This window comes from Falco peregrinus, chromosome 13 (genome assembly GCF_023634155.1).
Source record: "Falco peregrinus isolate bFalPer1 chromosome 13, bFalPer1.pri, whole genome shotgun sequence".
Lineage (NCBI taxonomy): Eukaryota > Metazoa > Chordata > Aves > Falconiformes > Falconidae > Falco > Falco peregrinus.
The window spans coordinates 24,011,555-24,034,648 of record NC_073733.1 but is presented as its reverse complement, the minus strand read 5'-3'; the positions used below and the strand labels follow the sequence as shown (position 1 = coordinate 24,034,648).

At 48.8% G+C, this 23,094-nt stretch overlaps 1 protein-coding gene across 3 annotated transcripts in view; it reads right to left on the bottom strand.

Annotated features, from left to right (window-relative positions):
• Positions 1-3,526: 3,526 nt before the first annotated feature.
• OPHN1 (oligophrenin 1) overlaps positions 3,527-23,094 on the bottom strand; it is a 68,204-nt gene continuing 48,636 nt past the window's right edge. Inside the window, exons 14-24 of one of the 3 annotated variants that reach the window (XM_055818416.1) lie at positions 22,937-23,011; positions 20,793-20,877; positions 20,367-20,425; positions 18,741-18,846; positions 16,822-16,981; positions 12,781-12,928; positions 11,211-11,516; positions 8,739-8,904; positions 7,501-7,551; positions 6,666-6,716; positions 3,527-6,238 (exon numbers count right to left, since the gene is read on the bottom strand). In XM_055818416.1, coding sequence (XP_055674391.1) covers positions 6,674-6,716; positions 7,501-7,551; positions 8,739-8,904; positions 11,211-11,516; positions 12,781-12,928; positions 16,822-16,981; positions 18,741-18,846; positions 20,367-20,425; positions 20,793-20,877; positions 22,937-23,011 — 1,199 coding nt within the window. In that variant the 3' untranslated portion in view covers positions 3,527-6,238; positions 6,666-6,673. The remainder of the gene's footprint in view (positions 6,239-6,665; positions 6,717-7,500; positions 7,552-8,738; positions 8,905-11,210; positions 11,517-12,780; positions 12,929-16,821; positions 16,982-18,740; positions 18,847-20,366; positions 20,426-20,792; positions 20,878-22,936; positions 23,012-23,094) is intronic. The other 2 variants (XM_055818417.1, XM_055818418.1) reach the window with 2 other exon arrangements.

Sequence of the window (23,094 nt, the reverse complement as noted above, 5' to 3'; positions counted from 1 at the left end):
TTTTTGCAGCTCCCTTCAGGACAGACTAATTAAAACTCCAGGCTTCACCTGGAGCCCATGCTCGCTGTCCCCATGCTGGTACCCGCAGCCCCAGGGCAGCCCCCGGCGAAGGTAGCGATGGGCTCTTGCCCAGCACAGCAGTTTGCCAGCCCAGGTCCCTGTGGGAGCACTGCTAAGGGGTTTAAGTGCAGGTTTTAACCGGAGAGCAGCTGACAGCTGGCAGGGGAGCAGGAGTGCAGCAGTAATAGCTGTCCATGCCAAGCCTTTGGTACAAGGCTTTGGTGGTGCTTTGGGGGTTTTTTTCACCATGTGCATACACACCAGTGTCACACCAAAATCATCCTTACCATCAGGAAAAGCGTAGCAATGCATAACAAGGCTGGCAGCACGTATCATCAGCACGCGTTGCTGAGCTGGGGCAAAGTCATCAAGTTTGCCCATGTAGCCATCCCTCTGACACGGAGATATGTCACATGCCTCACCCAGTTGCAGCAGCCTTCAGGCTGGCTGCTCTGGGGGGGACGCCTGTCCCCCAGCCCCCAGCCCCACCTTTATACCTGCCCTTTCTGCAGGGCAGCTCCTGACTGCCCCTGCAGCTCACCCATCCCTGCTCGGGGGGCAGCACGGAAGGAGCAGGGGATGCTTACATGTGACGTTAGGCCTCAGGAGATTCCTGCTGCAGCACCCATACGTGATGCACCGGGTGAGGAGCATCCAGTGCAGAGAAGGCGTTGCTGCTTCACTGGAGGGATGCTAGAGCCACCAGAACCTCGGATGTTCAGCGATGGGGGTTGCCTGTTTCTTGCCACTGCTGAAGTTTGCGTCTCGGCACATTTGGCACCTCCTGCCTCCCGCCTGACGAGCCAGCAGCAGCGTGCCCAGCTGGGAGAGGCGCCGGGAGCTGCTCTGCCCTCTGCCCGCGCCGGGCTCTGGCAGCTTGTGCAGCAGCCGCAGACCTCAGCGGGGTCATGGCGACTCATGTGCTCTTGACATGAGGAACATCAGCCAGCTCTGGGGTTTGCTCCTTACCCAAAATTGCTGCCACCTCCCACCACCACCAGTGGGTAGACGCCAAGGAGTGGGTGAGCAGGGCCCTGTGTGCCCCATGCCCTGTCCCTGCTGGAGCAGAGCGACCGCAGGGGCACAGTGCCGTGGCACAGAGCCAGCCAAGCCCACGGCTCCAGGGAGGAGGCAGGGTGCGCAGGATGCAGAGCCAAGGGTGACGGACCTGCAGCAGGAGGGCCGTCCTGGGGGGTGACACAATGTGGGGATGAAGGGAGGTGTTTCTCTAAGCCTCCATGGGAATGGCAACATTTTATGCACAATTTCAAGAATCTTCAGAATTTCTGCCATTTAGGAGCTTTCACAGACTCTGATTAGAGGCTGTGAAAGCACTTCTTTCATCAGCTTCTGAAAACCTAAGGAAAATAAAAAACATAGCAGCTTTTACAGAGTTCAGAGCCTCTCCTGATTTTTAAAGCCAATTGCAGGATTATTTTTTTTGTGAACCCACTCTCGATTTATGGATGTATAGGCTGAGTAATGCTGCTGACAGTTCCCAAGAAAACGTCTAGTGTAGAAAGCCGGTCCTAAATCAGAGCATTCATCTGGTTAATTGTGCAGCAAGTAGGGCCAGAGAGAATTATGGAGCTTAAAACTTAAGACTCTGATCTCGCAAGAAGGCCTGCGTGGGTGGATTCCTGTGCCTTTATGGGTCTGTGCGGCACATAAATTTAAGATGTCAGTGCTCCACTAAGTACATTTCAATTCAAAATTCAACATAGATGTGTCTACTGAAGTGTGCCTTTAACCTCTACAAATTCTTCCTTTGGAAAACCTTCACTGAGGCCCAACCTCAAGCTTTGAAATGCCTTGTTTTAGTATCTTTTCTCTGTATCAAAACCTACAAGGTTTTACTTACACTGGGAAATGCTTTTCTTGCTCAGATTAAATAAAAACATCTTCCATAAGAAAGCAAACCACACACCTGTGGGTTGGGACACCAGAACTGACGGGATAGTGCCTCGGTGCTCATTCCAATTTGTAATCACCTAATACAAGGGCTAATGGGAAAACAGTTTCTTTCCCTGAAATGCTATTGTTTTGAAGGCACCCATCCCTGGAAAAATTACAGCCCCGAAAGGACCCATTTCAAAGAAACAAGGCACCCAGGAAAAAACCCCCCCAAAAAAGCCCTCAAGCTGCTGCTTCAGCTTGTGCTAGCTGGACATGGCAGCCCTGTGTCCATCCCAGGAGGGGATGCTCCTGGGCACAGGAGCTGGGTGGGACATGCCCCCAGTTGGTGCTTGGCATGGGATGGCATCTGTGGGGCTGTGCCCGCTGCACTGCAACGCTGCCGTTTGTTTTTTCCAGCTTTATCAAGGGTATTCTGATAGTTCAGGGTTTGAAGTATTTTGTGCTTAACGAGCAAGCCCGGAGACCGAGTGACTCTGGGTGAACCATGCAGTCAGATTTTCTGCCAGCCCCATGGTACACACGTGACAGCTGCAGCTGCAGCCCAATCCTTTGGGCGCAGGTTGGCACTGCAGCAGCAGTGAGACCTGGACAAGTTGCTCATGTGGTGATGGAAGGGCAGATGGGGACTGCTCCCAAGCCCTCTACCCCTGCACACTTTATCTAGCTTTTCCTTGCATCCCACACCACTCCCAGCCCCGCTCTTCACCTCCTGCTCCTGGCTGCAGCAGCGCCCTGAGCCTGCAGTCCTGGGAAGCAGTTCATAAAAACTCGCTGTCACCATTTCCCTCTCCAAATTCTTGCTGACAAACCTTCACCCCGTCCTTCAGTACACCAAAGGTAACTTGGCAATAACAGCTCCAAATACTCCCGGGATGAAAATCAGGAGGTTTCTAATCTAGCAAATGCTAGTGCACAACGTCACAATGTCTGAGTTGAGAGACACAGGAAAACAGATGTAAGGAGGGCAAAAAGATGCTGGGTAGATGGAAAAAAGCCAGTGCTGTGTTTGCTGTAATCATAAATAAGTAGAAAGGTGTTTGTGCAGAAAGAGGCAGCTGAACAAGAATCAGGCAGTCGAAGTTAAAACCGAGAAAACATGTAAAAACCACATGCCACCAAAGGCGCCTCTGTGCCAGCCCGAACAAGGGGTGTGCGCAAACCCCCGCCCCGCGGTTGCACTGCCTGGCCAGGCGCAGGGAGGGTCGGCAGGAGCCGGTCACAGCAACCCTGCGGTCGCAGTGTCCCCATGGGGCAGGACACCATCCCCAGCACCGCAGCAGCCACAGCGGGGGAATGCACAGGAACATCTGACCTCGGCAGGACAGCTGCTCCCATCAGAAAAAGTAGAAACCTGGTTTTTGGGACTCCAAAACCAAGCTGGGGATGTGGTAGCAGACACCTCTGCATCCCATGGACACACAGCCATGCCATGCTGCATCCCTGGGGTGCTGGCTGGGCTCCTGCGCTGCCCGCGGGCCCCACGCAGCGGAGGATGGCTGCAGCATGTGCCACACTTGGGCATCGTTTAAAAAAGAAAAAACCAGCAGACTTTGACTCTTCCTTTCTTTTACTTCATGGAAACTTTACAAACATTTGAAATAATCTACACTTTTACATGACAAAACTGCTCCGATGGCTGATGTCTGGGGGCCCTGCCGCACTGCATGGGGCAAATCCCGTGCTCCCAGCAGTGTTGCTCCTGTGGCACTGGTAGCAGGGACTATGCCCCGCAGCCCTCCACCAGCATGACCAAACAACCTACTGCTGCCCCACCGCTGGTCCCCAGCATTCAGCTGCACTCATGGAAGGAGGAAAAATCAGCACAGACACACATATGACAAATGACTTTAAAAGGACACAATGAAATAAGTTTCTAATAAGCTGCTTCCCTCCATTGTTCACAATGTCAGACTTCAAACCAAACTCCCTCGGATTTCTTTCTTCCCATGGACCCCAGCCCTGTCCCATGGGCTCTGCGCCAGGCAGTGAACAAAAGGCTGACTGCACATGAGCAGAGTGGGGGACGCAACAGCCACCGTTTCCAACAGGATGGGTACTGTGGGTGTCAGTGCCATGCAGCGCCCACTTGCAGCGTGGGGGGTGCCACCACCAGAGCCACCTATGCCTGTGGTAGCCTGGGTGCTTCCCAAACCGACAGCTTCGAGGGGTCCTCAAAGCACAGCCCCGAGAGGGGAAAGCAGTTTTGGAAATGTTGGCCTTCTGTGGAGGAACCACTGGCCTGAAGCCTCTGGGACAGCCACCCCAAGTGACAAAGCCACCAAAGGGCAGGCTTGGGCACCAGTGCCTGCCTGCAGCAGAAGTCTGGGGGCTGACCATGCTGTAGGCAGGCAGCTCCACTGCTGGGCTGCTGGAGAGGCTTCCCCAGCAGCCACAGCCACTCTGGGCTGGTCAGAGCCCCTCTCACCTGCCTGCAGACTCGCTGGCTCACAGCTCTGTCTTACCTGCTCTCCTAGATACCTGATTATAAAAACACAATGCTCTCTGTTTCGGTGCTGCTCACACCTCCTGGCTGCTCACGAGAGGGTGCAGCAGAAAGGGCTCACTGTAGCTTTGAAAAGCCCTGAGATGCTGGTGTGTGTTATACAGTCTAGGAGTAGATATCACCGTTCTGTTTTTCTGTTTTTAAAGTCACTTTATGTGCCACTGTTCAAAGCAGGAGTACAGGAACGAGCAGTTGGGGCACCACCAAAGCCCAAGGGAGCGGAAGCACCATTGATGTGACACGTCTGTGTCCAGCAAATGCAAAAATTACATTCAGCAATAAAGCAGACAGACACTAGGTGCACACATAAGGCAAGCGTCAGGAGACAGCACACGAAGGACCATGGCACATCCTGCCAGCAAACCTGCACCAGGCAGGACACAAAGTGCGCTCGAGAGGACAGAGCACCTGGGAAGCAGCTTATGGGGATGTTTGGCCACTGGTTTGGGAATGTTCCCAGCACCCAAAGAAAATAATTAAAAACAGGGAAGCCACCTTTGGGCTGGGAAGAGGAAGCAGGGAGGCCGTTCACTGCCTATTTACAAGTAAATGCTCCAGCTGAGGAGCTGAGCCTTGGTGTCAGCTGGAACCACCAATATGCCTCTACTGTTAAGAGGGGTACTAGAGGCAGTCCTGGCTGGGAGAAACCTTCCAGACCAAAGGGCATCATCTACACAGTCACTGCTGAGGAAAAAAGACTGGACATCTCTTGGACTGGAAATTAATATAACAAGCAAACAAGAAACCGAGTGTCTCTTAGAAAAATGGTGGGCTCTGACCCATACTGAGTGAGTTTCAGTTCCTTGCCACCTCTCGGCTGGCCCACCAGAATAACTCCAGGACAGAGACTTCTTGGTGGGCCTGTGGGAACTGGATCTGGTGGGAGAGGCTTACGTGGGAGGAGGAGGAGGAGGGCGAAGAAGAGCACCTGCCACCTCCTTCTCCCAGCTGTGCTCTCAGAGGCTGCTGACCTGGCCAGCACCCCCTGGAAAGCCAACCTGGAGGCAGGGGATGCAGCCCCACGCAGGCAAAGCCCCCTGGCACAGCCACGTCTGCCAGCACGGTTTCCCAAGACAGGGGCATGCTGACACCGGGGAGATGAAGAGATGTCCTGCAGAGCTAAGCATCATGGTCCCCCTGAATCCAGTCCTGCCTGCCTTAGCACATGCAGCATTTCCAGTAACACACTGCTCTCCTCCGCACTGAAAAAACACACTATAGCTTACTGAGTGAGGAAATTTAACATAAAGGAAGGAGCTTCTCATGGCAAGGGGGGCCAACCCAAACTTCAGTTGCTCTGCCCTTGCATCCAAGTATGGGGAGTCAGTCCCCTGCATTTTGACTCCAATGTCTGTCCAATGACCCCTGCCAAAGCGTATTTCCCAAAAAAATGAGCAGCTAAACAGCCACTCTTGTCTCCTGCTGTCCCTTCCACAGCCCGTCAGTGCTCACCCAGCCCTGCAAACACTGCCAGTCACCTGCAAGGGCACACACAAGCATCCTTCACAGTCTGTGCAGAGAGGAGTGGTGGAAGGGCTGGGAACAGTTCAACACACGTGGATAGGGTCTTCTCTCCATCGTTATCTCCCTCTCTTTCAATTTCTTGAGCCACTTACGACAGCATGCTCTGAAATTATCGTCCAGTAAGATAGCTGCTCTCCAGGGGCACTGGAACTGGAAAAGTCTTAGCTGTGACACATCTGTTTCACAAGCACAGAAAATCTCCTGGGTCTAGCTGGGCTGAGGTGCTTACAAAGTCTGGAAGAAGAAAACAAGCATGCTTTATGCAGCAATGTAAATGTATCAGCAATGGCAAAACCACAGCCAGAGCAAGCACTCTGTTTTTTTTAACATATGTTTACCCTGAGCACTGCAGCAAGGAGGCTCAGGAAGTGCAGAGCAGGCTGATTTACTACACCCTGCCATACTACACCCCCAACAAAAAGCACGGAGCAGGCTGATTTACTACACCCTGCCATACTACACCCCCAACAAAAAGCACGGACCACCTCCAGTTATTATCTTTCCTTTTGTGCAAGGGTCTCCTGCAGGAAGGACATTTGTCCTGATCTTTCTTTTGAGATTCCCATTGCCTCCACTGGACTCCCACCACTCTATAAATACTGAATTTGCATTATGTATTTGCTTTTGGTTTATTATTTGATTTATTGTTATGAACACATACCTTTAGCCTCAGCTCTCGTCACCTGGTATCCTGCCTTGTGGTGATGAAGAACTGTATATAAGGAAGTAGAAGAACACAGAAAAAAAATAATTGATGCGGTAAGGGAGCTCAGCCTCAGATCCATAAACCTAAATAGAGGGCTGAGTAAGAGTCAGGTCAGGGATACATTTTTTCAATGTAACAAGTGAACTTGCTGTCAGCACTAGCACACAACATTTACCAGACTTACATGCAAACCTGCTCACACTTTTGGCAGAGGTTGGTAATTTTTAAAAGCAGGAAGCTGAAGCTTATTAGAGCAGATATCACAAATGAAATCTGCTGCCACAAAGCACAATGCTTGCCATTCCAGCCTAGCCCGAAGGCTTCGATGCCCAATCCATCACACCGTACCTCTCTGTGGTGGAGCTATGCCTGCACATACATTGTGTGTAGGACCATCCACTCTCTCATCTTGCATCTCTGATCAGCTGCTGCGTTCTAACCTCAACTCTCCCATGATCTTATCTGTGCTCTTCGCAAAGGCTGGGAAGTAAGTACAACATGTACTACACTGCTTAGATCCACACATGATAAAAGGAATCCATAGGTATGCTTATTACCTAGTAGGATTTACATTTAACTTATTGAGTCTGTATCTGGATTCACATTTTACAATTTGTGCTTTTTGTTTAGTTCCAGTGTTCTAGCTGAGACCCATCTTCTGCCCACAAGTAGGAGGCAAGAAAGGTCAGGGCTGGGGATTCCTGAGCTGACTTGCTCTGCCTCAGAGGGAAGCACCCTGTGCAGCAAGGCTGCTTTTATTTACATGCCAGCTTCTCAGTGCCAGGCTTACTTGCTAGTTCTTCGGGAAGCTGTCTCAAAGAACTTTGTCCTAGAGGCCACCCTGCAAAGAGAACAAGAGAGGTCACTCCAGTTAACTGATAAAGCAATTTGCTAATGAGGTCGCATCTGTTCCAGGGAAAAGAGCAGTAGCATTAGCAGACACCAAAGATGATAATATTCAATTGATGTCTTTTTTGCTGAGGCAGCAGCTGTGCTTCTCCTGCTGCCAGCTCCGTTCGCCTCTGCCTTCATACCACCCTGGCCAGGCAGCCCTTGATGGCTTTTGGCTAGACTGCTTATTTTCATGCTCTTGCTTATGATCCTACGTGCTGATTTATAAACCCACGTCTATCACTTTTTAGGGCCTCTCCTTCAGTTTTTGTGTGCCTCATAGCCAGCTTCAAACTGTCTTCTTAGAAAGAACAGTTCTAACAAGTGGTTCAGAAGAGCAAAGGCAAGGCCTGTTCCTGCCCTGCAGGTGCGGAGCTGAGCCTCACGACACCTTTCCCAGACTAAGAAGTGAACGTGCTGGACTTGGATCAGCCATGCAGCACAGCTTTATTGGGCGCTCTCTGTAGAAAGCAGGTGCAAAACTCGGGAGCTGCACCCAACCCACAGCAGGCGCTTTCCCAAGGAGTGCTGCCACCTTTTTTCATTTAATTCCCATTGAAGCCAAGAGGGTGTCTGTCTCTTTAAAAGCTGAAAGAAATCTGATGATGAAACTGAACTCTATGCAATTTCCTTAAGAGAGGTCCAAGCTGGATCTTGTCCCTCCCTGAGAAGCATCTCATTAGAGAGGTGTGCTGACAGCCAGGCAGGGAAGGGCTCTCAAGCTCCGCTGACATGAGAAACAGCAGAGAAGGTGACGGGACAAAGCTCAGCCCCAGGGCTGCTCTTGAGAAGGGTCAGAGCTTTGATTTCCCTGTGTGTTTGCCTTTGCTGCAGCCATGCTCCCCCCCAGGCTGAGCCCTCTGCACAGGTCTACAATGCAATATTCAAACCCACGCTCGCACCAAAGTCAAAGGGGACATCCATGGGCTCCAGCCATTGTATGCCACTGGTGCTGGAAACCAACACAGTAATCCCCCTCTTCCTCTTCCAAAATTCCTGGTAGGTGACACCAGCTCCTACTCTGCCTCCCGGGCTGACCTCATCTCCCCGAACACTCCCCAAGCCCCAGGTGGCAGCTCCCTCAGGCTGAGCTGCCCACCCTGGGTACCGTGTGTCCGCCAAGGGCTGCTGACTTACATGGATGAAGGTGTCTCTTCTGCTGTTCCTGATATCAGATCTGGCCTCTGCTCCAGCCTCAGAGGGACAGGAGCCCTGCATGGTGGGTCTGGAGGTCTCATGGGGGGACGTGCTATCACGGGCTTATCGCCATGGGATCGTGGCTTAGGGACACCATCACACTCGCCTGCAACGATGAAGATTACAAAGACTGAGTACGAAGCTTTGGTAGAGGGCTAGATATTTATGCAAAGACATGAAACAAGTTAGCAGGCTTAGTTCTGTCTCTCTACCCCAACAGCCTCTCTCTGACAGTGGCCAATACCCAGAATTTAGGGAAAGAGTCCCAGGAAAAGGCAGCTCCCATGCTGCCTGCCCCAGAACAGCCCTCCTGGCACCAGAAAAAGGGGCTGGTGCTGGACCCTGTCATGACAAACTTAATGCAGTTGCTGATTGCAAAGATGATATTGCCTGGGAACAACAAGTTTTAAGCAAAACCTGTGCAGTGCCACTCTTCAAAAGCGAGAGGAACAGCACAAACTGATGATCCCTGCAGCCTGGGGCCGCTGCTTCTCTGAGCTTTTATCTCAGACAGTGGCACTATCTGTCCTCTCCTCCAGCTTTCTGCTCTGCTCGCAGGAGTTCTGCCTTGGCTGCTTTTCTTCCCCAAGATCTGGCCAATGTTGTTATTCACTTAACCCTTGAAGACCTTCAGGGGTTAAGTGAATAAGGAATCAGTGTCAGACCTTACCTGACACCCATGGCGACCCCAGACCTTCCCTCCAGCACCCAGACCTCCAGGGCACATTTCCATAAGTGATGTGATCTTGTCTGACCGTTTATATGGATCAAAATAATCTTAAGAGCAGGGTTCCTGCCCTTCTGATTTAGACATTTCCACTGCTAGAGAGTCCTCTTTCTCATCAGAAAGAAATTAAAGGTATTTTTTTGGTAAAATAATTAATTGCTGCAACTACTTAACCATGGCTTTGTCAACTCCTTAGTTACTGAACCTTATTATAACCTGGCGCACCACCTCAAACACCAGTCCTTAACTGACTCTCTTCCACACCTGCATTTGTAAATTCTGATCCTAATTTTCCTCCTTGGTAAGCTCTATAACTTGATTTTCTGAGTAAAAGGCCGGCTTTCTTCAGCTTTTCAAAATTATCCCCAAACTGTGCACATTAAAAGCTCAACACAGTGTTCTAGCACTGGTTTGCCAGTATTAACACAGATGCAATGTAACTTTATTACTACTTCAGTGTTCTTCTACAATCTATGTTCAAGGATCAACACAACCAGTTTTATTATGCTGTCAGCACACTCTGTGTGATAATGCAAAACAATAAAACTCGGAAGCACTAAACACAATTGATGCATAAGCTAACTTTAAAAGCTTTTTTACTCTTCCAAAACCAGATTTCCACCTACCATTTATGTGACAAATTTAAATTAAGGAAGTAATGTCAGTTAGATGAATCTGACATTTGTGCTACCCAGCTGGGCCCTTCTTCTTTCTCTCCATTGCACATGGGAGTAATTCGTCAAGAACACAGCCTAGATTTTATTTTCTAAATACAGGACTGTGAAGCTGTCAGAGGATGACAGCATCTGAAAATCACTAGAAAGTGCACAGGAATAGCTGGCAAATTGCAGAAAGCAATAAATCTTTTATTATTACCATTGTCCTGAGTCTTTTATAAAACTCAGCACCACATAACTGCTGTTACAGCAACGCGTACTGTCCTGCAAACAGCTCCCCAGCATTGTAGCTGAGAACGTCTACAGACACGCAGATACACAGACACCTACCTGCCTTCCTCCACTGAAATGGACAATGCCAGCTCAGATCTGGCCTCAAACTAGTTATTTCTCCCTGTTGTAAATCTTTGTATACAGCTTATTAGAAGACAAATAATTATAATTATTTAACACCAATGGATGAACCATTGAAACAAACGTTCCCAGTAAAGCCTTGGTAAGCCAGAAGCTGCATCACAGGGGCCTGACAGGTAAAACTTATCAACAATTAAAAATGTGAAAGTAACTTTTGCCATTTTCCTTGTCTCTGCTGAGGAGAGCACTGACAATCCAGAACTTACAGCTGACTAGACTGGGTACAAATTGCTTTGGGTTTAATGGTCCTTATGTTGCTACTCAAGCCTGAACTTTTTAAGTCCAGTGAGCTAGTCTGAGCTAGTCTGAGCATGGAAAGCCTGCTTCTCGTGACACTGGTGACATTTGCCTGGCTCAGCAGGGAAGGGCAGCACTGGTACCAGCACCAGGCTCTGCTGGCTGCTCTGAAGCTCCGCAGCAGCTGCAGCCCCAGTAAGCCATACCCTGAAGGTACCCACTGTCTGAAATAAAACAGGACAACTCAGGAAGCCAAGGCCTGATCAAACCCTCGGGCTGCAGTCCCGTGCCCACTTCACTCCTGCCTTGCTTCGGCTGGGATGCTAGCGCAAGCCATGGCCCCAGGTACACACTCACCCTCTTTGCCGTAGATCCCTGGCCGAGGAGCTGGTCTCTTGGCTTGGAGCGTGGTGTTCCGCAGGGCAGGGCTGGCCACCACCCCGTTGGCAGCCTTGCTGGGCGGCTTTGCGCCTCCATCCTGCAGCCTGGCCACCAGCTTCCCCACCTCTGCCTCAGCACGCATGGGGGCATGGCCCTCGGTGGGGGGACGCCCCGGCTCGTCCCCCCCGGGCCTCGGTGCAGGCAGGCGGCTGCGGTGCAGCGGCTTGGGGGCCTCTGTGCTGATGCTGATGCTGCCGTTGGGGGTCTGGGCATGCTGGTCTGCTGCAGAGCCAAGGGGAGAGAGAGCCATCAGGTTAGGAAGCAGTGTGGAGGTGCGGTGGTATCTGCCCGCAGCAGTGCCGAGCTCTCCCCTAGAGCTGCACAGCTCCTGCGGCACCAAGGGACAACCAAGTGTGTGGCAGATATCAACAGATCCTCACCCTGAGCAAAACACAAGTAATGCATGGCTCACACAGACACTGAGGAATAAAGAAAACTGAAAAAATGCCGAGTATCACAGAATATACTCATAGGTTTCTTTTAAGTTTCAAGTACTCTTGCTGTTGAGAAGTTGTGTACCATGCCTTTATATCCCTCCACAAATCATTTGTCTCATCTCTGTTGCTGTGCTACAGACCCAGGCACAGGATGCAGCGGCACTGCTCTGAACTGACTGCACCCTGCAGCCTTGGTGCAGTCAAATGTTTCTGCTCCCACTTCAGAGAAACATTTAAACGCAAGGCACCTCTAACTACATGAGGAGTCCTGTGATTTTAAAGAGCAATTTGAATCAATCATGTTTTGCCAGTGCCAAAAATTACACTTGTAGTATTATGCCTAAAACATTATCAAAGCTCTGATAGACTTTTCATCTCTTTGGTGATGATGTGATCTAGGGCACAGCTTGCAAAGACAATTAGAGCAAATCAGGTGCAGAGACAAACATGATTTTAAATTGATGTGCCCTTCAATATGATAAAAAAGGCCTTAGCATTTCCTTACAATCTACTTCAACAGCAGACTTGTACTAGGCGTAGAAAATACTATCATTGGGTCCTGAAAAAGTCCTTCAGTGTTCTTGCTCTGGATGTAAAATTGCCAGCAGCTAAGGCAGTCCTGCAGAGCCTCTTGGGACTGACATGGTCTGGCAGGACAAGACTCCAGCACCATGCAGCGACCCCCAGCCTGGCCATGTTTGCTCTCATCCCACCAACTCTGCTCCTCAGTTGCATTTGCATCACTTTGCGTTTTTGCCTCTGAAGCTACAAAACCTCTCCACTGGACTTCTCATATGCAAGAACCAGTCTTAGTTTAGCTAACTGAGAATGCTGCGAGTAACAGGAAAAGAAACAGTCTCTATGGAGTTTGAGTTGTGAGACAATGCAACCTGTTTGTGAGTACTTTTTTGCTTTCCTTTCTCACTGAACAACAGACCTCACGGCCTGGGAAGTGCAGTGCTGCTATTGTTTCTCCATTGCTCCTGGAAAGGTGTTAAAAGAAACAGGAGGGGTGAGAGTCAGGCAAGGCAGTAGTGAACTAGACTGACCTCCACTTTCTTCCACAGAAGCACCGAAGAAAACGGGTCTTTCCCTCAGAGGACGTTTGGAAATGGTGATGGGCTTGTGCCGCCGGGCAGCCACCCTGGGAGGAGGCACTGGGGGTGCAGTGGTGTCTTCTGGGGGGCCGGAGTAGATCTGTAGAGGCAGACATGTTTAGGTGACCCGGCTGACTAGAAGGGGCTGCTGCCTCACCTCCCACCGAAGGTCCAACCTCCAGCACAAAGGTGGCTGGTGGTCACCACCACCACATTCTCTGTGGCCCCCCAGGCTCCAGCAGCACACGGTTCAGAACGCCCCTGGGCCAGGCGCCGCAGCGGTGTGTTGGGCAGCCCTCCGAGGACAGCAAGCCACAGTCGTGCCCAAAGTCATCAGGTCCCTCGGCTCTGGGGAGGAGTTTGGCAGTTGAGCCATGCCAGGAGCAAAGACCCAGCTCTCGGCTGCTGGGGCTAGAAAGGGGCTGGAGCAGGGCTGATGCTTTAGTTACAGCTCTACAGCTGTGTCCCACCACGGGCTTTCCTACAGACAGGCTGACTGCTCTGCACCTTGCACACCCACTGCAGCATTCAAATAAATAACACAGCAAAATTACCAATACAGACAAAATGTACGGAAGCAAATTATCCTGGAGCAGACGAAGGAAGCTTTGAAGCTGACAGTTTCTGAGAAACATCAAGATTTCCACACCAGTGAGACGATACAATCTATTGAAAGCACCCAAACAAGCTACCACATTGTTTTAGATTTAACACTAAAAAAACCTTCAGCTCTTGGCTTGCAATGCAGTGTGGGGCACTACGAAAGTACCTTGCGTGAAATACTGGCATAAAACCAATGCTGCTAAGGAGTTTTATCTCCTTTTCTCACTGGTCACATGGCACCTATTTGGGTTTAATTTAGAGGCCCTTATTTATGTTAGTGCTTTTTTTAAGAGCTGAAAAAGAATTAAGCCTCTGGACAGTTTCTTGAACATTTGAAACACCACATTAAGGCCCCAAACCAACTGCTCTTGTGTTTCTCCCATGGATATTAACTGAATTTATATTAGGCTTTTAAAAAGCGAGTTCCTACAGATGGGGTAGCATAAGCTGCCGAGACCCGAGGCTGCACTTCCCATCCTGGGAGAACATAGAGCTGGTCCCTTCCCAGCTGCTGGCAGGAGATGGCTCAAGCCCAGAGGACAAGAGCCAGTGCCAGACTCACTGATGGGCAGGGTCATCGCTCCCTCACTGCATGCTTTGTTATGGAAGAACAATTTTACTGTGTCACCCAGGAAAAAATTAAAATCAAGAAATTTAACATTCGGATTTGATTAAGTACACAATTTTTGTAATTCAAACCAAAAGCTTATTCTCTCCTCTCCCAGCCAAAGAGCAGTTCTGGGATATCAAGATGGGGGATGAGACAGAAAAATATGCCTCCACTCTAACCTTTTTGATCCCCAAGACCAGGTAGTGTCTACCACGGTGAGGGTGGGCACCAGCAGCTGGGCTCCCCATACCTCCCTCCCCTGGGCAGTACAGGGGCAAGGTCAGACCTAAACTGCATCCATAGTCTGCCCAGGCTTCCACTCAGCAGGCTTGGTATAAATACCGTGGGCTGGTACTCAGGCTTTGCTCCTGATGTAGTCTGCCCTACTTGGCATGAAAAGAGGAGAAACAACAGATCCAGAGCAAAGACCCAGGTGAGTAACAAATCCCAATCTGGTCATTTCACTGCTTTTCTTGTACTATTTGGTGACACACCATGGCTGCTGATGTTTAATGCCAACAGGGGCTCTGCCCTTTGCATGGGCAGCATGTTTTCTCCACTCCAGAATACAAGGTCTGGTGCACTCTCCCTGCCTGGATTCAGAAGAATCTGCTATGACATCAATAGCTCGTGATTTAAAAGCAGAAGCTCATGTGTAATTAGAATAGCAAAGAATTACCTGCACCAGGACAAATTTTTTAGAAACATCAACCTCATCCCTACATACTGACAAGAATCTAACATTGCTTTTTAAAGAAAAAGAAGTGTTAAGTTCCCTATGGATGCTTATACAGGTACCACAAAATGCCATTTTCATGAGATGCTCTTCAACTCTGAAACCCATGCTAAAACCCACTGCAAACCACTCTTTTTAAGATGTGGGTGCAGCCTCTGCTTTGCTTCTGCCTTCTAAATGAAAATCCAAGTTAAACAACTTGAAAGTACATAGATATTGACAGACCCTCATTTTTAGAAGGTTTGTGCAGTGAAAAAGGCGTTTCCAGAATGAACAACTTTTAATTTAACCAGGGCACTGAAATATAAGCTGTGGAAACAGTAATTATCCACAAAGAGTTCATATTGCGCCATATAAACCACATCCCCCTCCTCCTCCAGATTCATTTAGTGTTTGCTCATGTGTGAGCTGAAGACACTTTCAGCTCTTGATGCTGAACTTACAAGCTCAATCTAATAAATCTTACTAACTTAACCTTATTGCTGAAGAAATTAAAAGAAGTAAAGATATCTGGCTTAATTAAAGATTTAATTTCAGGTCTTAGAGGCAGCAGTGTAAATAGTGTTGACTGCCTGCACTGCAGGCCGTACAAGAAGGGAGGACAGAGGCTCGTTCTAGAGCAAATTGTGCAAGGATCCCAGCACACAAACAATTCACTGTTTTCCTGTGGGAACTTAATAAAAGCGTTCAGAGACCTGCAAATAAAACAGGCTTCTGATTTTCATTACCTTCTGGTGTGGTTACTCAAAATTCTCTGAACTCTTTCATCCTGCTTCTGGTTTCGATCTTCAGCACCACAACCGACTCTGCCACCACCCATCTGGTCCCTGTTTGGTTGCTCTCACTCCACATCCACTTTTGCAAGAGCCTTGCTCTTTCAGCTTCAGCCTCCTCTTCCTTTCCTGAAAAGGGAGCTTCACTTCTGCATGTGTGCTGCCCTGTCTGCTGGGAGCGCTACCCCAACCTCCTCACAGCAGACAACATCCTTTAAAGGATGGCTTCAAACTTGCCCTACCTCTAAGACATAAGAGATCATTTGGCCACTTCATAATGTAAAGTATTATGAAGAGCTGAAGGACAAAACTCACTCCTTCGGACTTAGTGCTGTTACCAGGAAAGCAATCTGGTTCTTGGTACATTGATCTGAATGCAAACATTGTGCAAGTTTTTAAGTATTAACATACAGCTCTATAATCCTCCAGCCACCCTGAAAACCCTAAACAATTATATCAGATACCACAAGGAGAAAGTGCTAATACAGAAAAGAGCGGAATAATCTGCTTTCCATCAGGAGACAAAATGCCACACGACAAAAAGCTGTTGTCTACATGTGAATCTTCAGCACCTACCACAGCAAGACTAATCCAGGCCAGGCATTTAGGCAACACTCTCAGATAAAAATATTCAGAAAAAATCCCATGAAATGAAAATGCTTCTGGAGCCTGGCCAGGGTGCACTGCTCCAACACAACAGGCACTGGCCGCCTGCTGAAGTCTTCTCTGTCAGGTCCACCCCAGCTCCCCTCCCCAGGCCTGTCCAGGCCATCCCTACTCCTGGATCTGAGAAGATCATATGTACAGCTCAATTGCTGTCATCAACCTTTTAATACTTGTCTGCTTTGGGTTTGTTTCCCCCTGCATTAATAGTCGTACAGAGTCTCATCTTAGACTGTGCCCGTTGAAACCAGTTATGCTCTAGTCTAGCTACTGTCTTCAACAAAGGAAAGCATGAAGTCCTGCAATGTCTAGGCATATAGAATATATTTATTTTTCCCAGTAAAGACTCCTCTTATTTAAAAAGAAAAGCAAAAATCTCCTAGACCCAGGCTAAACTAGCTAAAGGCAACAGTGAGGAACATTATCTGCTACACTTTTTGTTTCCTTCTGAAACATTTCAGAACAGTGTATTATGTAAAAAAATACCAGTCCCCACGGGGGCTCCAGAAAAAGGAGCCAGAGCTCTCCATCGTTGCCACAGCAACAGTCTGCAGAAGCATGCTGGAGCTGTGTGGAGGCATGGGGAGGCTTGGGGCTGCCACCTGTACCTTCCCAAAGTGCTCGATGAGGATCTCAACTACTATGTTTTGGAACTTGATGTTCATCATCGCTGCCACAGTGTCCTCCTGCGCTCGCATGAGGGTAGGTCCAAATATCACTCCCATGTTAGACGGTGACATCAGATTCTCTCGGCTGTGCTCACATATGCTGTGGAGAGAAGGGAAAGTAGGATCAGGTTTTGGTTTGGTTTGGTTTTTTTCCAAACAGATATCTAATAAATAAAAAAAAGGATACAGTAACTATCAGTCATTCCATTTTCTTCATTTTGTTTCAGGAGAATTTGTTTCCCAACCCTACCAGAGACAAAGCATGTCTCTAGCTACGGCACTCACGTTTGGCTAGGACAACTCTTTGGGAGAGAAGATGCTGACAGCATTTTTATTTGAAACCTTCCCTCTCATAGCTCTCTTTTAACACTGCAATCAAAAGTCACCTGCACCAACACATACATCAAAATGGATTATTTAAATTGGAATATCCCATTTATCCAGAACTGACTTTTGGCTTTAATTTTTCCTCCCTCTGGAGGAAGATGAACATAGGAAGCACACTTTGGAGGTTTTCAATAAATCTCTACACAGCATCTTCTTTCTTAAGGGACCACCGTTTTCAGAGAACAGAGCTCTCCCTGTCCAGCAGCCTTCAACCTCTGCAAGAACGAGCAAGTCTGTGGAGCAGCACCAATTTTTGACTGAAGTACTAACCACCTAGGTGAGCACTACCTCTTTCCAAAACTGGACCAAGAGGAGAGAGACTCTGATGCTGACATGTAATGAATTCTGCGTTTGTTCTGTAGCTCTGGTGTTAAAGAGGGTTTTGTCAACATGAAGGCCAGAGGGAACAGAATTTTAAGTATAAACACTTTAAGGAATAAACACAGTGACTGCAAGTACAGCATTGGCTTCATTGGATTGCATGCCAGACACTCTCAGCTCTGCCACTTACGCAGAAAGGTTTCTAAAAACCACATAAACATGTTCACGAGAGGCTGAAACCGGACTGCAGGCAGGATGCCCCGGCCAGCCCTCCTCGCCCCAAAGAAAGGTCATGACACCGAGGGCCAAGCACTCGCCTTCAAGTGTCAGGGTGTGACAATCCCAGCTCAGCCCTGCTTATTTCTGCAACAGTCCAGTTTTGAAAATGACTTCTCCAAGGGTCCAAAGCAAGCCCTGGTCTTTCCTGACCTGCACACAGATTGCTCCCTTGCTTTTGAGCTTCAGCATAGCTTGTCACAAGCCGCTGTCCCTGCTGCGCCTGTGCTCCTCCCCGAGGTGGAGAGGGCAGAGCTTTCACACTGAGCCTTCACATTTGCCGTGACAAGGAGGCAGGAAAACACCCATTTCCCAATGCAGTGCTGCTGCCATTATCATCAAGTAACAGACTTTTTCAGTGGCTCAGTGGCAGAAGCACATGGAAGCAGCACTGCTCAGTGCCACTAAGCATCCACTGCCAACACACTTGTACGAAAGCAGACTGACATGCTTAAGCCTTCAGGCTGCTCTGAGGGCTCAGGACACTGAATCGATACAGCTGGAGACAAAACCAAAGCACACTTCATATTCAGCCCATGTGCACAGGTCCTACAGCTGTTCCCAACTGCCAGACAATGTTGTCATGAATTGGAGTGAGAGGTGACAATTTATAGCTCTGCTGCCAGAGGTATTCTAATTTTAAAATTATTTCCTGCCTGGTGTGTGTCAGAAGGGCATGAAAGTGGCAATTAGAAAAAGAAGCATCATTTAATGCAGTGGGTAGCAAGGAGAAGCATACCATTTGTGCATTCCAGATGTAAACCCCTAAGGGGACTTGGTGGATACAATTTTGCAAATCTACCAGAAAAAGAGGCTTGTTCTTCTGATTCCATTATTCCACTTACTTTGGCTTTAGAGAAAAAAAGTCTGCTTACTTGACAAGGTGTTGTATGAGGAGCTCTAACATCTCTCTGTTCTTGTCAGGTAGTTTATAGACCAGTGCATGAATGGCTCCCAGCCTGTAATCCAGGTTCTCAGATTCTGGAAAGAAGTAACACAAATAAAAGTTTTTGCCCACCGCTTTCGAAGTAAATACGTAAGAGAAAGATAAAAGCCAAAGAAAATCTGTGGGAGCTGTTCCTTCTGTAACGTAGGGCTGTCTGGCCAAACCCCACAATGGGAAGCAGAGGAAAATGAGATTACATAGCAACAGGGCAATCATTGTCAGAAACAAAATGAAGCGGAAAGAAGAAGAAATGAATCTTGAAAGGGAGCTCAGGGTCACATTCTGCCTCTGAGCATGGCTGGGGAAACAGGCTGGGCATGGCCGAGTACTCCCCTTTGCACCCTTGCCCTGCACACCAGCACACCTGGGGAACGCATGGCCTCTCTGCTGGGTATCTTATCAGCCCAGATAGCTGATAACACCAGATAACACCAAACAACACAGGAAAGTGTCCTGCAGGGAAAAAACCTGACCCAAAGAGGTCACTTTTAGAAGCATAAATAATCAAGAACCAATAAAATACTCTGCATGAAAAGAATAATGTGAGAGCTTGGTAGCTGGGAAGCTTACTGGTGCAAGTTCCTGAGGAAGGGTAGGAAAGGGATTATGGTTTTGCACATACCCCAGCCATCATTGGTTTAACCAGTTCTGAAACTAATAAATCTTGGGCTGGAGCACAACCAGCGGGTGGCTGAAAAATTTCCTTTCCAAGAAAGAATAGGTGCTGTTAATTCTCCAAAAGTCTGAACCGAAGAGAGGCAGGCACTCTCCTACCCTTCTGTTGACTTCAAGGAGGTGTGGGGGTGTGAATTATGGTTTAATCCAAAGTGTTTCTGAGTGTGCCATAAATTTCCAAATGCCAGTACTCTCAGGCTGAGGGAAAGGATCGGCTGCCTGTATCCCTTGTCTCCATCTCAGCAATGCTTGCTCTCCACATGCTCTGAGGATGTAGCCAGTTCAGAATTATCATGGCTTATTTGAAATGGTCTTAACAGGACAGCCAACGACTGGACAGTTTAGCACAGGCGAGGTGCTGTCAGCATACCCATGTTACCTGGCTAACCTCTGTCAATACTGGCTGTAGCTCAGTTCCAAGAGCTGCAGCAGAAAAATGTCTTTCATGTACTGGTAGACACTTCGGATTCAACATCCCAGGACAAATTTCATGACCTATAGGGAGCACCTATCTATCTGCTTGTCAACAGCACATCCCATTCCCTCACAGGTTTTAAAATAAATACATTAATACTGTCAAGAAACAATTCTTCTGGGCCACTTGTGCTGACTTCAGGTTAGCTGACATCCCCTGGCTCTCTCCAAGAGCGTGAAACCCTGTTAAGAGGGAAGAGAACTGAAAAAGCAAAGGAAAGAAGGGAAGGAATACCACCACCCTTGCACGATCAAGCACTCAGAAGACAGGGTCACTCTTTCCACCCGGAGAATAAGGCCGGGCACCCCAGTGTCAGGCTGGCAGAGCTCTGTCAAGTGATTCTGAGGTACCCTGGCTGGGGAGGGCAGGGCTCGGGGCCGTGAACAGGGCAGCTGTGGGACTTACTGGCAGCCAGGACCAATTCTTTGTGGAGCTTGTATGTCATGACGGGTTCAGACAGGTTCCTGCAATAACCAGAAAGAAAACTGAGCTCTGGCTGGGCAGCGCAACCCACTTGCAACTGATCTCGAAAGACCAACAGACAAACCAGCTTGCCCTCCAGCACCACTGTTTCCCAGGAGCATCTCCCTCCCACCGCAGTCAGTATTATTTGAACAGCTTTCTCCACAGGATGTGGGGTTTCTGCAACAGGCTTATTTCTTGTAAGTTTTAAAAATTTTTTAAAATTCCATTCCTCTCCCCAAAGCCTTTGTCACTTCTTTGCCCCTTCCAACAGCCAGATGTTAACAACTGGCAGTTCACCCTGCTTTTCACTGGATCAAGCCTCAAGCTCCTTTGCCCACTCGGGGCTGGTGTGACCTGCAGTGCTACCTGAGATAAAACTTCAGTGAGCTGGTAATTGTCTTGATGTCCCAATCACCGCTTTGGAGATCCACATCCCCTGGACATTTTGGATCTGGAAGAAGAACAAAATGGCTTTAGAAGAAGGTCCATTTTGAGGCTGTTAATAAATAGCATGCTCTCAGGCAGGGTATCCTCTGGGGACAAACAAAGCTATAGCAGTGCACGAAGAAAGCTGCTGATTCTCGCAGTTGGGGAAAGCACAACAACAGTACCAGTGTCAGTATTTTGGAAGGCTGAGGAGCAATGCTAACTAGGGACAAAGGAAGAAGCAGAAGGTAAAATTTAAGCAGTGGTGAAAAGTTAGTGAGGACTTACTCTATAGTTTGTTTTTTCCAGCGCAGCCAAGGCTGGCAGAAACGACACATTTCAACAGATCCAAGACAAGCTTTCTGATATCCAAAGTAATCTAAATGTCTATCTCCAATCCCTCCTTCACAGCTGCTCCCCTGAAAGCTGTTCTGGAAACATTCCCTCTCACTGCATGGAGAGAAGGGAGCTCAGAGGTGGAGGCACAACACCACAGAAGTACACTTTGCTCCTGCCTACTCTCACTAACCACCACATCATTTCTGTGGTACGATGAAGTAAAGGACATGGCTGAAGGATGGGGAGCAGCTGTACCAAAGAAATAAACGGCATGATTTGTTTTGAAAAATAAATAGGATTAGAGAGACAAAAAAATACTAAAAAAAAATAATCTATCTCCTAACTGAATTTTAGGATGAAATCCTTCTGCAGCAGTTATTTCTGTGTTGTTGGACTTTCCATCCTGAGTTCATACACGGTGGGGTGGCAAGTGGTCAACCAGACCAACGCATATAAATAAAACGAAAAGCCACTCACTGGCAGGGTTGTTCAGATGATGAAACCACAGAACTACTCACAGGGAGGGTGAGAATCAAGAAGCAATAAAAACTTAGGCTACGTAATGAGTCATCAGGCAAATGTAACCAGATAGCTGCCTCAAGTTGCAGCTCCATGGGAACTGGTGCAGCTATGTCAGCACAAACCAGCCGTTTTAATAAACAGTAACAGAAGTAAAAGCAATAGTAAACAATAGTAAAAAATAAAGTAAAAGCCTTTGAATATATTAATATCAAATGCCTGTGCAGGGGGCTGGTGCCAGCCTGAGGCACCCAGCTATTAACATTAATGTACTTTCTGCCCCGTGCTCCAGCCCTGTGGGCAGGGACAGTGAGGGGCCATGGGCATGCAGGAGGCCGACCCCTGGGGCTCACCTATAAGGCTGGCAGCCTGCCCTGGCCCACACGTGCCACCAGGCAGGGGCACAATGGCCTCGGCCAGGTCCCAGCCTGGGAGCGCCTGTCCCAGCCCGGAGCACACTGCTGAGCCCCATAGCCTGCTGCAGGGAATTAACCATTTCGAATGCAAAGACTACCCACCAATTTACATGCTTGCATTAAACACAAGGATTCAGTGCACAGACAGGCTTACAGCAGAAATTCATACATTGACTTGCTAACGTATACATTGCATACGGTGAGGTATCCCAGTCCTTCTCGGTGAAAACAAATCAAGGTAAAGGCCTCCCTGTAGAGGTTGCCTTCCCAGCTCTCCTCCATATCCCACAGAGGAAGAGGGTCCCCCCCTGTGCTGGCCTGCGGGGCCTGGTGTAGGGGGTGGCCGTGCAGGGCCATGGCACCTCCCCAGGAACAGCATAAGCCAGGCGAGTTCCCTGGCAGCAGCGCCGCAGGAGGGGCTGCCAGCAGTGGGGGAGGGGGCGAGGTCTCCCTCTCCTAGGCTGACATCCTGCTTCCCAGCCCTGTGACAGGAATGTGTGACTCCAAAATGCCTGAATATTTTTAGCATACGATGGGAGAAGGCTCTATACCACTGCTCTAGGGTCACTGCTTTCCTGCTGCTCACTTAAAATGCAGGTTGCACCACCAACGAACAGATGCAGTTTGAAGGGAGAGGCACTAGAGCGGGTTGCAGAAAAAAGCTGAGAAAAGATGGGGAAGATGTGCCATGAGGCGGGGGCCACAGGGACCAAAAACCATGCTGGATGTTGCTCACTGTGAAACCCAATCCTCTCTCTCTGAAACAATACAAAAGCAGGACAATAGTTGCATGAAATAATTAATTCTTACCAAAAAAGGCATTCAGCAATTTCTGCACCTGAATATTGCTGCCAACAGTCCGGTAGACGCCCTCCGTAGTAATTCCTGCGCAGGAGAAAACCAAAGAGCCTTAGCCAAGGGCCTGCCCAGCTGGTGGGAAGTCCACAAGCCCCATCTAGTGGAACTCG